Source organism: Drosophila busckii, chromosome 2L (assembly GCF_011750605.1).
Source record: "Drosophila busckii strain San Diego stock center, stock number 13000-0081.31 chromosome 2L, ASM1175060v1, whole genome shotgun sequence".
In the NCBI taxonomy this organism is placed as follows: domain Eukaryota; kingdom Metazoa; phylum Arthropoda; class Insecta; order Diptera; family Drosophilidae; genus Drosophila; species Drosophila busckii.
Genome location: NC_046604.1, coordinates 11,872,141 through 11,887,469, shown reverse-complemented (window position 1 = coordinate 11,887,469; position 15,329 = coordinate 11,872,141). Strand labels below are relative to the sequence as shown.

At 37.5% G+C, this 15,329-nt stretch overlaps 1 protein-coding gene across 1 annotated transcript; it reads left to right on the top strand.

Annotated features, from left to right (window-relative positions):
• The first annotated feature begins 12,746 nt into the window (after positions 1 to 12,746).
• LOC108607876 (extensin) lies at positions 12,747 to 13,874 on the top strand. Its single transcript, XM_017998976.1, has 2 exons — positions 12,747 to 12,801; positions 12,869 to 13,874. The coding sequence occupies exons 1-2, from the start codon at positions 12,799 to 12,801 to the stop codon at positions 13,754 to 13,756; spliced, it is 891 nt and encodes a 296-aa protein (XP_017854465.1). The 5' UTR covers positions 12,747 to 12,798; the 3' UTR covers positions 13,757 to 13,874.
• Positions 13,875 to 15,329: the final 1,455 nt, after the last annotated feature.

Below are 15,329 nucleotides of genomic sequence, written 5' to 3'. Positions count from 1 at the left end.
AAATTAATGTGCAGATTAATTTTTCTAAATTGTAAAAAGTAAAAATTGTGTTTACTTGAACTGCTAATGTCAAGTTGGGAAATGTGTTTACTACACAAAAGTTTAAGGCGCTCATAATTCACAAGTGCGTGGCTGTCTGAACTGTGCAGTTCAACAGAGTGCCATTGTTAATGGCCTTACACACACACACACACACGCTCAACTACACTTAGTCTTTATATGTATGCATGACTTTTCATTCATCTCTCTAACAAAATAAGTCATAGAGCCAGTCGCGCGGTTTTAGTTTTGTTGTTGCCGTTGCTGTTGCTGTCGCCTCAGTAAGCTGAGATTGAGGTGCAAGGTTGTCGTTATTAAAAGCTAACACCTTGCGCTTGCTGCTGTTATTGTTATTATTATGGCTATATACACTTATATTATGATTACGTTGCGTATGTGTAACGCATAAGCAAAGCGCTATAAATAAATGCAAGCAAATGTAATTTAATTAAACAAAGATTTAATCTTTTAAATGCGTACTTCAAATTTCATTCAAAAATGTTAATTTGTTAGCTGTTTACTTATTAGTCTGACTCACATTACTTTTTTTTACTTGTTTCAGTCAAACAAGTTTTTTGCTGTGTTAACAAATTTGCAAAAATGTTAATAGAAATTTTAGCGCTAAATGTAAACTTTTCTTGGTACTCATTTTCATAAATGTTACTTTGACCAAAGCAAGTTTGTTGCCCAAGTCTTTTGTTAAGCTGCTGTGGCTTGCAATTATTTTCGCTGCAGCTGTTAGATTGTTACTCCCTGTTGGCAACTTCCGCAAACAAACAGACAGACAGACAGCCCGACAGCTTAAAATTTAGTCAAACGCGAAGGTTGTACTCAGCTCAGCAACTTTACGGACTTGCACTCACATTGGCGCTTACTTATGAGATAACTTTGATTAAAATACAAGGAAAGGCTGTAACTTAAGACAGCCGCGACATTCAAAGCGGCTTACAATAACGCTGTCGGCGACTTTCAATTGAAAACCAAATTTATTTGCAAGGCATGCGAATCCGTCGACACACGCACCACATGCCGTCAACACAAAGAAGAAGAAGCAGTAGCAGCAGCAGCAGCAGCTGTGAGCAACTTTAATTAAGCGCAAAATAAAAAGTTGAGGCGTAGCTTGCAGCTTAATTGTTAAAAATTATGCAATGCACATAAATTAATTTATGAATTTTCACTAGCTTTATAATAAAAGAAAGAGCGAGAGATAGAGAGAAAGAGAGAGAGGGCAGCACATAACTTGAGAGTGCATATACCCTTTGGCTCTTGGACTTACAGCGCATTTTAAAAATATTTCTCTTAACTTTGCTGCAGCTGTGTAGCCAGCGAAACCACATTTTGTATTTTTTTTTTTCTTTTTCTATATAACAGCCGGCAGCTGTTGCCAGTTGGCAGTTGTTGTTGCAATTAGCTGACTATGCGGCTTGGCCCAGAAAACAACTTGCAGCCAAAAGCATTTGCAGTCCAAGCAACTTGTCTGTCAACAAAAGCAAATATTTGTGTATTTGTGTGTGTGTGTGTCATTGTTTGGGCTAGGCAAAGGCGCCAAAGGTTTGTTTATCAGCGACAATGTTTATAAACATATATGTATATAGCTTTTGTAGTAGTGTTGCGTGGGTTGTGGCTCCAAAAATAGCAAAGTCATTAGCTAAATTAACATTGACATTAATCCAAGCCTAAGCACACACAATATAAGTTATATATATATATAACTCAAGCACTGCCTAACTGTTATTGCCGTTAATTTTGTGTTCATTTCTATGACTAACTCAATCGCTAGCTCTAGGCTAGACAATTAACCAGCAGTTAGAAGTCAACACCCCGTCGACTATTTCTCTCATTTTGTTGCTTATATAATCATAGCTAATCAACATGAAACTAAAGCTCAGCACGAACTAAGCCGCGAGGGCAATCAAAAATTGGAAAGATGACAAAGGCACAAAATTACAAACTTTGAGCGCTTGCCAAACTGCAATATGCAATATGCAAATTTTCGAACAACAAAAGCCAAAGCAACATTATTACGTCTTTAGCATGTTAATAAAATGTTAAGCCAAACGAGTGAAAGATATTGAAATTTTATAGTCTGCGACTGATTGTGTTTGTGTGTTGCAATTTAACTAATAAATTAGCATGCTAATGTTGCTGGTTGCTAAACTATTGATTAATGTTTTATGTTCAATAAAATGTTGCTGCGAAAGGCGATAGAGCTGCATGCGATAAAATCTGCTGCAACAAGTTGAAAGCATTGAAACCTGTTTGCACTACAAGCGTATTGTGTTTGATTTATTAAAACATTGAAATTCTTAGATTTTGAAATAACTTAGGCAACGAACTTGCACACACATATGAGCTAGCAAAAACAACAAAACCCTTTTTGACTTAACAAGCGATTTGGCAACGCCGGAAAACGCCGAAAAAAAAAACTCATGCGCCGTTCATCAAACAACAAAAAGATACAAAGATGCAAAACGCTTGAAAGAAAAACTAACAACAGTCAAATACCCAAACCGGTATGAGCGCTGGCTGCTGGCCTTCTCTGCTTCATGCCACCATTATTGATGACACCTTCGACATTTAAGCACAGATACACACAGACAAACAGAAAACGATGACGTTGACTAAATGCGGCAGACAAAATGGTAAAAGTCAGCGAGTAAATAAATTTTTGAACTTTTTTTCTACTACTACTACTACTCTTAGTTGCTGCTTGGCTGCTGCAAGCTGCCGGCTCTTGCCATTTATGGGCCGTGTTTAGTTTTCCATTTCGCATTACCAGTTTACCCTCCACACTCTCTTCGCCAGAAATTTGTACTGCAAATCTGTACTGAACTTTCACTTGCGCACTTGTCTGGCGTCTGGTCAATTCATATAGATTGCAGCCAAATTGTGGCGCCCCGCAAACTTGTTGGCCAGCAAAGTCGAATGCTTTTGCCCGCCCAGCTAATGACCAACAAATTTATTGGCACACAGCATGGCTGCTATTTTCCTTTTTTGATTGCTGTCGATTTTATGGCGCATGTTGTAAATGTTTGAAGGTCAATTGGATTTATGATAGCAAGAAATTGGGTTGCCAATCCCCAAAGCAGCAGGTGCACTAAGCTGCAGCCATTACGGTAAATTCGTAGACAGGATTCTAGCTCGCTTTCAAATTGCTCGACTAACATTAACTAGCTTTGGCCCAACTAGACAACTTAATGTCTGTTTGCTGCAATTAACCTCTAGTGCTTTTTAACTCGAATCGAATCACAAGCTCACCACAAATTGTCTTCAGACCGCAACCTTCACAGCTCATTAGACCCTTTGCAGCCTCTTTGGCTATACAGCTGCTGCAGCTTTTGCCACATTATTATTTATGTTAACCCAAATACCAAACAACAAAAAAATCGTACATGCCACAAGCACACAGTGTGCCCCAAAACTAGTTCAATGGGGCTGTCCAGCTGGTTTGCCTGCCTGCCAAAGCGCAGCTGGGGCTGCTACCTGTGTGCCCAAAAAAAACAAAAATTAAAAACTTTGCTCCACTCATAGCAAAAGATCAATAGCACACACACACACACACACAGACAAAGGCACAACTGACAAAGAACAGCTATGAAATCACGCTGTGCTTAACAACAACAACAACAACTACAAGTTAAAGAAATTTACATAAAAATCCAGTTTCCATTGTAAGACATTTGCCTGAAATAGTTTATATATCGATTTAATGTATATTGCAGCCAGGGCGTCTGTTTATAATCTAGAAATGCGGATGTTGTATTCAAAAGAATTCTTGTCTGAATATAAATGAGAGTAAGTGTAAGGGCTGCATTAGTAGTTACAATAATTAGCTTAAGTTTGCAGCTAATTGTTTTGTTTTAATATCAAACATAACACAGGAGTACATGAAAATGAAGAGAAAGAGATGAGCATAAAATATAAAAAGACTTTTGAGGGCTGTGCTTAACTTTTTGTATTAAAATAATACTTAATATTTAATATGCACTTGTTATATAATTTATCAAAAGTTTATCACTCAAACACTAAATCCCTTTAGACACTTCAAGCTTTAAATATTCTTTTTTTAAACACTAAAATCTTGCAGTTGCACATTTCACTCTTCAGTTTGCTTTATGTACAGCTGTTTACCTTTTGAGTAGCTTGCCACTGACGCCCGCAGCAGCTGCAGCCAACTACGCATGCCGCACATGTTTGTATGCTTAGCCATAAAAAACACAACAATATTTTTGTTTTTTCATGCGCTTGGGAACGAAAGCTAAAGCTAAGCGCAAAATGGTCAAATGATTTCTACTGTCCAAAGCTTTCACAATGGCTGCCGCCAAAGGAGACAACACACCAAGCTAATGGCAGGGGGCTAGCTGAGGCGTTAGCTGGGTGCGCAATTAATGTTTAATTTGTAAATAGACAAGAAAAAGTTTTGCTTTGCTTTGTTTTGCTTGGCAATGTTTGCTGTTGGTTACATGAAAAGCAAAGTGAAGTAAAATTCAACAAGTGGCTCAAAACGAAGTTGCTATGTTAAATATGCACTAAGCCGCACCTCCAAGCGCACACCCGCACTTTGGCGTGAGCAGCCATGATATCATGCTATATTTATACTCGTTTGACTAGAAGGTATGTGGAGTGCAGCCCATCAACGCAATCAAGGCATTGGCATCAGTCACAGTTTTTAGTGAATTTTAAAATTCAATGCTCGCAACGCCAAAAGATGCCACAAGAATGCAGTCAGCGGCGGCAGAAGAGCAAACAGGTTCAAAAAAGACAACAACAGGCCAAGTCAAGAGTTGAAACCTCAAAGCGAGCAACGCCAGCGGGAGTAACTGTGTGTGTGTGTGAATTTTATAGCTTCTTTTGCCTTTGTATTTGTTTAAAAGTTTGCTTACAAACTGAAAGTGAGCGCTGCGGCAAGTTTGTTGTCTAAGTCTTTTGTTTTTTTGTAAGCCAAAATGTAAGCAGTTTGTTTTGTTAAAGTTCTTAGCGCAAAAAAGAAACAGACAGCTTACAAAAAATTACTTTCGTTAGCAGTAACTTGACACAATTTCTTTGCGCTTAAAATCAAAACATAAGTTCAGTTTGTTAATTAAAAACATAAACAACACGCACTTTACAGCCAAACTGCGCCTTATATATTAAATACAGCTTGCCGAGCTTAATCATTTTTCAACAATTGTCGACAATGACAAGCGTCAAAGCATTTTGCTGGACTCGAGATCCACTTTCCACACAATTCTCACAATTAAAAATATAAAGCAATGAAATAATAATATTTTACTGAAAACAAACGCAACTAAAGCGTCGAAGAAAGAGTTTTCTTTCGTGTCAATTGCAACTAATCGACGAGAAAGCGACGCTTGCGCATCGGAAAAGCCGCAACGCAACTTGAACGCAGCGTATTGTCAACTGTTTGCTTTGTTTGTCTCTCACTCTTGAGATGATAAGGCGTATATTTGTTGTAGTAGTTGCACAAAAGGTACTTAAGGGCGCCATTAATTCGCTTTTAACTCATTTTAATGCTGTTAAACACTTTCACTGACTGCAAAGACGGAAATGCTGGGGCAACTTTCATTTGCAGTGTTGATTAGAAAATGATGCTGCTGATTGAAATCAAAATTATTGCCAAAGCAGCATATAATTAGTTAAACTTCAAGTATAATGTACAGCTTGCATGACAAGCAAACAAGACACGAAACTCACGAGGGAGAAGAAGAACAGCGAGAAATTATATGAAGCGTAATTGTGCTCTAACGGATTTAAGTGCATGTGAGTCATTTGGCGACCACGCCCACTCTTTGATTAGAGCACAAAGAGAGCAACGCTAAGTGCCAGTTGATGTATTGAAGACTGTTTGTCAAACAGGCGGTGCTATTGTTGGGTATACGTTGATTTCTAGCACCTCTCTAGCCAGGTAAACAGCTTGGCTACTTGTCTATTACCTGCTGTGCATCGAAGGATTTTTGAATCGAATTTCGAAACCTTTTAAGTTAGAATTTGATGCTACCTGCGTGCATTAAATTAAATGTTTGACTTCTTAGCGTTCTACACATTCACAATTAGCTAGAATTTCATAGAATATATTTTTTGGGACAATAGATCAAACGCTTAATTCAAGCGTAAAATCGTATGGAATTCCAAGAATATGCTGTCAGCCACTTGATTCAGTCATAGATTGTCAGTTTATAAAAATATTGCTTACATTCACTATTAAAAGACTTGGGCAACAAACTTGCACATTCATTTGCCAATATACAGCTTATGACTAATCATTATAACTTTAATGCGCTTAAACACGTTACACAGGTTTCTAAATTTATATTTTATTTATTTAAGCAGAACTCATCTTTGCAGCTTAAACCGCAAAAGTTAAAGCAAACGAGTTTATGAGCCCAAATGCTTGCCAAAATCTAATCTAGGCAAATATGTAAATTTCTTATTTACACCAAGGTGCGAGCGAGTCGGCTATATATATGCGCATAACTCACACACATCATTTGTTCTGCTTTTCACTTTAAGTTAGTGAAATTTTCTACTAACTCAGCCGAATAAAAAAAATACAAGCAAAAATAATAACAACAAACCCAAGCAGAGTTGGCTAGCGTATTTTTTGTTATTGTTTTCGGTTAAGCAACAACACGCATTGAGTGCGTCTTTTGAAAAGAAAAAAATTCAACTTTTTTCGAATTGAGGTTAACTCTCTGTGTGGCGCTCTCGCTTTTTGAGTTGAACTCAAAAGAAATATACATTGTTGACTTGGCCTTTATTGAATAAATGTGACAAACGACGACGACGCGAGACCAACTGACTGACTGACTGACTGACGAACTGACGCTGCGTCATCATTCAAAAACCGGCTAACTGCTGTCGCTTTTTATTTTTTTGCTTTTTTTGTGTAGAAAGTAAAAGAAATTGTTCTGTGCTGTGCCACTTATATGGATGGCAGCTTGGTCTACCAGTCAACTTGATTGTCTCAATCAATCAATCAATTACTTAAGCACAATTAAATGTTTAGCTTAAGCGCAATTAATATGATTGTTGCTCATTTTGCACACAAAATGAAAGCGTGCCATTTTATAAAAAATTTTAGTTTGATTATGAATCGATATCGATTGATGTGATATGCATAATCACATATTTGCGCAATGAGCTCACACACACACACACACAAGCAGACAGACAATGAACTGAAAGGTGCGGCTTGCATGGCTTAAGATTTATTTAGAGCGGCCGCCAGCCATGTGTATTAACAATTGATAGGCAGGTTTGGTTATTTCTTTGCTTTATGATGTCAGCAATCTCTTCAAAATATAGCTTGGGCATTTTTTAAATTATGAATATATTTTACAGTCAATTTTAAAACGCTATTTCGACTTATTTAAATAACAAAATAAATGTTAAAATTGTAACTTGGGTCACATTGTGGTATTACAAGTCAATTTATTTAATCAATCTAAAATTCGACTATGATTATCTATCTAAATTATGTAATAGAGTCTTGATCGCCACTCACCTTTTGTTTATTGCAGTCAATTAATATTCAAAATATAACTTTCGTTATATTTCGCGGTTGCGTTGCGCTTTTATTTCACTTATTAATCCAATTTATGTGGCATGTCAGCTGGTTATCCTTGAAGTTTTGCTGTTTCGTATGCAACGCGCGTTGTTTATGGCAACTTTTAGTTAACTATTGATTTCATACAGTTTGCTATATAGCTATATACACTATAGCTAGTCGTTTTTATATCACTATACAAGGCCAATGTTGTTGTACTGCAGAAAGAGTTGAAGTTGAAGTTAAAACGCGCCGCAGAAAGTTTATAAATCAATATAGATAGATATTTTTTGAATTAATTATGCATGCAGAGTTCTTAAGCTATTTAACAAGTCGACGCACGTAAAAGAAATCTGAGAGAAATATTTATGCAAATGAGGGCTAAGAATAATTTTTAGTTATGGCTGATTGCTAGAACAAAAGACTTAGGCAACAAACTTTTGAGAAAAAAAAGGTAGAACTGCATTTTCTTGAATTTATCTACCACAATTTTCTCTGGTCATTGCGCAAAACACTTGTTGCCCAGCAGTGGTTGTTGTTATTATTATTATTATTGTTGTTATTGTTGTCTGCTCGCCCGTTTCCCGTAGACGTATGTGTGTAATTTCAAGCTGGTTAATGGGAGCGTAAATGCGCAGCTAGCATGCGAAGTGTATACTCCAGATAGTGTGTATTCTAATGTCAGTAGTATATATATAAGAAAAAAAGAAGTAAAGTGCAAAAGCCGCAGACAAGTTAATGGACTGTAGAAGAAAAAATAAAGGCGCTCAAGCCAACGGAGAGCAGCTAAAGTTCAGCTAACTTTGCATAGATCAATGGCTAGCAGAAAGAAATTTAAATTTATTAAACAAACACTAGAGATGCACAGAAAATTCTTTAGCCAGCAAATTTTGCAGTCAACAGTTTTTATTTTTGCATTTAAAGGGCACGCGTTAAGCTTTGCACAAAATCCTTAAGTACACACAACAATTGTATAGAAAATCCAGTTTACACACACACACACACACACATAGACACAATTCACAATCACTTAAGGTCTAAAGCACGACGAAGCGGAGTCAATGCGTTTACTGTACCATGCCAGGCGGCGGCCAAACTCAGACTAAAACTTGTTCAAGAAATTCAATGCGGCTGCACCTGAAGTTTCAGTCCACACCGCAATACACACACACACACACACACAGAGACCACAAGACAGCAGTAAAGACAACGGCAACGGAGTTACGAAAAGAAGGTAGAGAGCCGAGCCGCAGATCAGTCAATACACACGCGCAGTTGGTTAGGTAGAAAAAAATAAAGTACAATGCAGAGATGAAAATAAAATAGAGCGACGTGCCCGTTTTACAGATTTTTCTTTTGCCCAGTCTTTGCTTGCGTGTCTGTCTCTCTCTTTCTCTCTATCTCTCTTGCTATGTCTTGGACTTCTTAACGGCTTTCACACACACATGCACGCACACACACTTTCTTACATTAAGTTAACGCTCGTTGGAGCAAACACGTCTGAAGCGCGCCACAGCTAAAAACATACTAAATAAGCAAGTCAAGCTTAAATTGCATACTAAATGTGCGAAGCTTGCGGCGAATTCGATTGTTGCCTGATCGTTTTACGTTTACAACTCGCCGCGCAAAGTCGCTGCGTGAGCTTAGCCAGGGTACTGCGGATTAGCCGGCGTTTACTTGGAAAACATCCCAACTAATTACGGTACGCACATGTGTCTAGCAACTTGTCTTTGGGTTTTTCTTTTCTTTGCTGCCGTCTGTATGTTTTCAAATATTTAACAGCCTGGGCCAGGATTTGGGTTTGTGTTTGCTCAAAGCGCGAAATGGCAAGCGGAAGCGGAATCTACTTATGCAGTAGTAATATTCTTTATTGTGGCAATAGTATAGACTTGTCCTTAAGTAGGATATGCTATAAGTGTAGCGCTAAAAGGGTAGGAGCCATAAAAGTAAAACGGGCTTGCCAAAAGCAACAGGCAAAGGGCTATTCAATTTTACAATGACAAGTCTCAAGGATCTCTATTCTTGTTGTTGATCCATTTCAGAGTTCAGGCGCTGTAATAAAGTGTGAAAATTATGCAATTGCTGGAAAATCCTAAATTTGCATACAAATTTAAATTAGTTGCTTAATTTTTTTTTGATAGTCTGCTTTCCAATATTCTATTAAGATTTGTTATTCAGATAAAGCAGCCATTTTAAAATTGATACCAAAGTTACTTCTCACACTTTTGGGCATAAAATGACATGATACCTAGACACCACCAAATATAATGAAGGAGCCCTGACCTATGTCAGACGATCCCATTTACGCTTCGTTAGACAAGACATATGACAAGTGCAAGCCAGACAAAGTAATTAGATTGAAGTACATGCAACTAAAATGCACTCGCAGCCGGCAGACGACGCAAGTGAAAAGCCAGAAGCATTGACAGTACACAGAACGGAAGTGGCCATATAAAGCAGGTTCGCTTTACCGTTAAGCGTCATAATTTGAGTGCGTGCTGGCCTAAAATATTATTATATGCTATAGAGAAAGTTTTGCGATTTGCGTCAATGTTTGTTATAATCTTATTTGAAAAAATCAACAACTTCTCTAAGTTTTTTAAATTTATGTGGCTGCTGCATAATTCGATATTTCACGGTTTCCTTTTGAGCACTGAAGTATATTGGGATGCATAAGGTTTCTGGAATGATCAAAAGGAAGCCGAGACGAAATAAAAACTATCTATGGGGCCTAGGCTTGACAATAATACCTGGCCTCATTCTTGGCAGTCTTATGGCCAAGTCATTGGCCCTAGTTATTGAAATGTCCGAATTTTATTCAATAAATCAAGTAGGAGATGATGAATACGAAGATCTCGAAAAAAATTAGAGCAGCTGATATTAGTTATTCAACGTTACTAAAGATTTTGTTAAATGTGTATCATTGCGTTTCAAGCAATGATTTAATAAAATTTTTAGTTTACAATTGTGAAAAAGACTTAAAATTTAAAATATAAAATCGCGGTCATTTGCAAAAGTGTGGCTCTATTAGCAAAACTAAATGCGGTTATCCAACACTTCATTGAGCTCAAGTTGCTGAAACATGTTGCAAAGAGCTCATGTTGCTAAGACATGAGCTCATACAAATAATATCGATAACTGTCGACTATTGCGCGCGCAGCTTTTAAGTTTTTGAACACTGCAAGCTTTGCTTATTAAGCTTAAGCATAATTTATCATTTGAAGCTTTTTAACTTGGACATGTGCAATTTTATGGAAATTTCGCTTAGTAATTTACACTAATAATCAATTAATTTACTTTAATGTAGCCGCCCTAGCGATGCGAAAAAATACAATTATTAAAAGCAAATCGTTTTAGCAGAAAAAATATAAAAACAAAACGGTTAATAACGAAAACCAGTTATAATTATTTGCAATTTGCTAACACTCGGGCCTACCTCAAGTTTACATTAGCCGACGAGTCGTTGTATAATTATATATGTCTATAAATAAAACAAATTTATAAGTCTCAATGCGGACCGGGGGGGTTTTTTGTATTAGTCATTAAGCCAGGTCAATAGGCTAAATGTTTAAGCATTTGCCGATTTGATTTTGTTTTTAAGTGTAACATGGCATACAAACAAACGATTGCATGTATAATGCTGATTATTAACCAATATGCATTGATTGGCACTGCCTTAAACACAACCCAATTAATCAGGTTTTTGTTGGCCCGGCCCTGAAGGTCGCCCTAGCAACAACTGTCTGCGTTTAAACTGGATGCCATCAAAAGAAAAAGGTAAAAGCCATACAAAAATAAAATTATAATGTATTTGATAAAAAAAAAAAAAATAAACTGCCAACTAATGCAACTATTGACTAAAATTTTGCCAACTAGCCGTTTGCCAAATACACACAAATTAAACTTGTAAATAAGCAAGACACAAAGCACAAACGAAAAAGCTTAATTAAAATACCGAAAAAATTAAGCAGGCGACAATGAAGACATTACATATTCCCCGCCTGCTGTTTAGCCAAACGTTTAGCCAAATTAATTTAATGACGGACGCGACTGAGAGTTACAAGTTCAAAACAAAAAAAAAAATGACAGCCCCAGCCTTAGTTTATCCTTGAGCCACACAAGCCAAGCATGCAGCTCAGCCATTAGCACTAAGATAAATGAATTTAATTGAGAGACTTTGGAATACTCTATGCATAGCATATAAATGACTAAATATAAATTTATGATAACAATAAGAATTAATTGGCTATCAATTATGCAAAGTCTGCTTAAGAAATATTGGGCAATAAATGTCAATTTAATTAGGCAAACTAATTTAATAGTTTATGTTTTATATTTTAAAATATTAACTTCAGACTTTTAATGCATTTTGTATCATTAAAATAATTACTTTTATCGAGTAGCTCTTGCGCCAAAGTTTATGTTTAAATTGCTCATAACAACTTGCACTTTTAATTAGTTATAGTACATAGTCTTTAATGCTAGAATTGTTTAAAAATATGCTGCTGCTAACTGTGATTTATGTTCACTAATTAAATTGAATTTATGAAGCTGTTAAGTGCAGTAGCCGGAACTACATGCAAATAATAAATAAATATAAAAACATAAATTTCTAAAATTAGCTTATGCACATATAACCTTTGACTTGATAGTTAGTTTGCTTGTTTAAATTGATACTCTTGTAATAAATTGATGGCTTATAGCTTTAGACAAATGGCTGTCGAATAAATAAGACAAATTAGCATAAACTGAACTAAGTAATAACCTTTAACCTCTAATCTGCAGCCCTTAATCTTGTGCGTGTGTCCGAGCGAGTGTTTGGATTTGGATTGTGTGTATGCAAATGCGTTGGCGTTCCATGTTTAACCAACTACTGTTGGCGCCCTATTGACATTGCGAAACCTTCAAATGACCAACAAGCAGCTGCTGCTCAACCAGTCGACGTCGACGTCGCTGTTGTTGTCGAACTTGTTGAGAGCGTCGCCGCAGCTGATCTCAATCTCTGCACACAAGACATCAACATGCGCTCACTTGGGCAATCGTACACTTTAGCCGCGAAATAAACAGTTTGAATTTGTAGCTCTTTACCCAGCCGGGTATAAATTGGCTGGCGCATCTGCTGTTAACCATCATTCAGCTACAGCCTCTTGGTCAAAGCAAACCAAATCCAACGAACTTTACAACCAACGCCTGCTTCAACAATATCAACAACAATGGTAAGGGCATCTCACAATTGAGATTCGTAGTAGTCCCTCACTCTCTCGCTCTTTCTCTCATCTGCAGAAACTCTTCATCTTGGCTGTGTGCGCTATTGCCGCCGTTTCGGCTGATGTCTCCCATCTGAACTTGGGCGGCGGTGGCCGTGGCTACAACTACGAGAAGCCATCGACAGCTTTTGAGATTGGTGGCAACACTGGCGGTCACTCGGTTGGCCACTCTGGTGGTCACTCCATCGGTCACTCCGGTGGCTTCACTGACGTTGCTCCCGCTCCAGCCTTCTCTATTCCTGCTCCAGCGCCCGCTCCAGAGTATCTGCCTCCTCATCATGAGCATCACGAGCATGAGCAGCACTTTGCCGCCCCAGCTCCTGCTCCAGTCTACTCTGCCCCAGCAGCTGCGGTCCCCAGCTTCGGCGCACCTGCTCCCGAGCAAGAATATCTGCCACCTGTGCAGGACATTCCCGCCGCCGCTCCTGGTTCCATCTACTCCGCCCCCGGCAATGCCGCTCCCGCTCCCGAGTATCTGCCTCCTCATCATGAACATCACCATGAGATCCACCACTCTGGCCCAGCTCACACTCCAGTCTTCTCCGCACCCGCACCAGCCTTCTCCGGCGCTCCCGCTCCTGGACCCGAGTATCTGCCACCCACCCAGGACTTCGGTATTCCCTCATCTGGCCCAGCTTACGCTGCTCCCGCACCCGTTGCCGAATACTCCGCCCCCGGCTTCTCTGCTCCCGCACCTGGCTTCGCCGCCCCAGCTCCCGCTCCCGAATATCTGCCACCCCAGCACGAGATTCCCGCTCCAGCTCCCGCTCCCGTCTACTCAGCCCCAGCTGCTGCTCCCATCTTCTCAGCTGCTGCTGCCGCTCCCATTGCCCCCTCCAGCGGCATCGCTGCCCAGGAGAACGGCTATGACTACAGCGCACCAGCCAAGCGTTTCCGTTTCTAAGCAAACACATCCTCATCCCATCCTCATTGCTGGAGCGAACGCTTGTTAAATTAACAAGTCGTTGCGTCTCCTTGTTGTTGATCTTTTGTTGTTAATATGCAAAGTTTCTGTTGAGATTTTTAGCTAATAAATAAAAAAAATTATAAAAAATTACATGAAGCTTCGAGACTCATTTTAGCTGTGGGGGATCCACATATATACATATATATATATGGATATAGGTCATTGCGTGATTTCAGATATTGAAATGCAGTCGAGTGAATAAAGTCAAAGTGAAATTCGCACGAAATTCGCAATTAAATTTATGCAGCCTCTTTTGACATTAATAAGAGAAGCTGATTATTACAAAAAATAAACTCAATTAGCAATTAAATTATCCAAAAATAAATTTATGGTATATGTAACATAAATATTCACACTGGCTATTGTCTCTTCTAGTGTTATTTAAGTTACAGACACAATAGAATATTAAGTTACTTTTACCAAAAACCAACAATTCCAAAGCCATCAAACCAGTCAGCTGATCAGTAAATGATCGGTACAGTAGTCTCTCGCAAATGCAAATTTGAACAAAGTGTGACTGTGAAAAATAGACAGTAAGAAATATATAATAAAAATATAATACTTACCGTTTTTGCTGTTATTTAAAGTTTACCACTATTAATCATTGACTGTACATAATTTTCTAGAAAAGAAAAATTCTAGAAATTGAGCGAAAGCATTCCAAATAAAATGCAATGAAGGTATAACATTCTAAAGTAAATACGTATATATAACATAATGTCTGATTTCTGCCTCTATTATTTAAATAATTCTAATAGTTTTTTGCTGTTTTTACTTAAGTAGACTATAATTTAATTCAAAACTTCAAACAGTAAGATATAGAGGGCTAATTACTCAAGAAAATAAGACAAAAAATAAACTAATTGAGATTGTACTACACTATTTACACTCAATTGTTTGCCTAGTATTTTACAAAAATTGTACAGACAAAGTTTTGGAATTAAACTGAAATTAATTTATCTGCTTTGTCGCAAGGAGTATTAAACAATTATTAGTTATTGTATAGTCTTTAATAATTCTATAGTCTAAATTGCTAGCGACCTATACCTCTAATATCGGATATAAGTATTTGCATAATTGCGAATGTTAAGTTATCAATCTGTGGACCATTAACAGTTTGTTAAGTTAATTTGTTTGCTAATATATGCAAATAAGTCGATCTACAGTTAATGCATTTATGCAAGGCGTTAATTGGCAAAAGTCATCTATTGACCTTTGTATAATAATTTATTAATTTTTGCAACGGTTAACGAAATGTTGAAAAAAACAAACACCCAATTTAGTGAAACTTTCAAAATATTAAAATTCCAAACCTAAGTGTGCTATTGTTTTAAAATCTTGATAGCTGCAAATAAAACTTTCTCAGTTTCAATTAAAAATGCTTGAGACAATATTTATTGGAAATCTTTCGTTTTTATTTAACTAATATTAAATAGTTACTTATGTTTTGTTGCTGATTAATGCTGCTCTTGAATTTCATTATTCATTTGTAGTATACGTCAGTTAATCA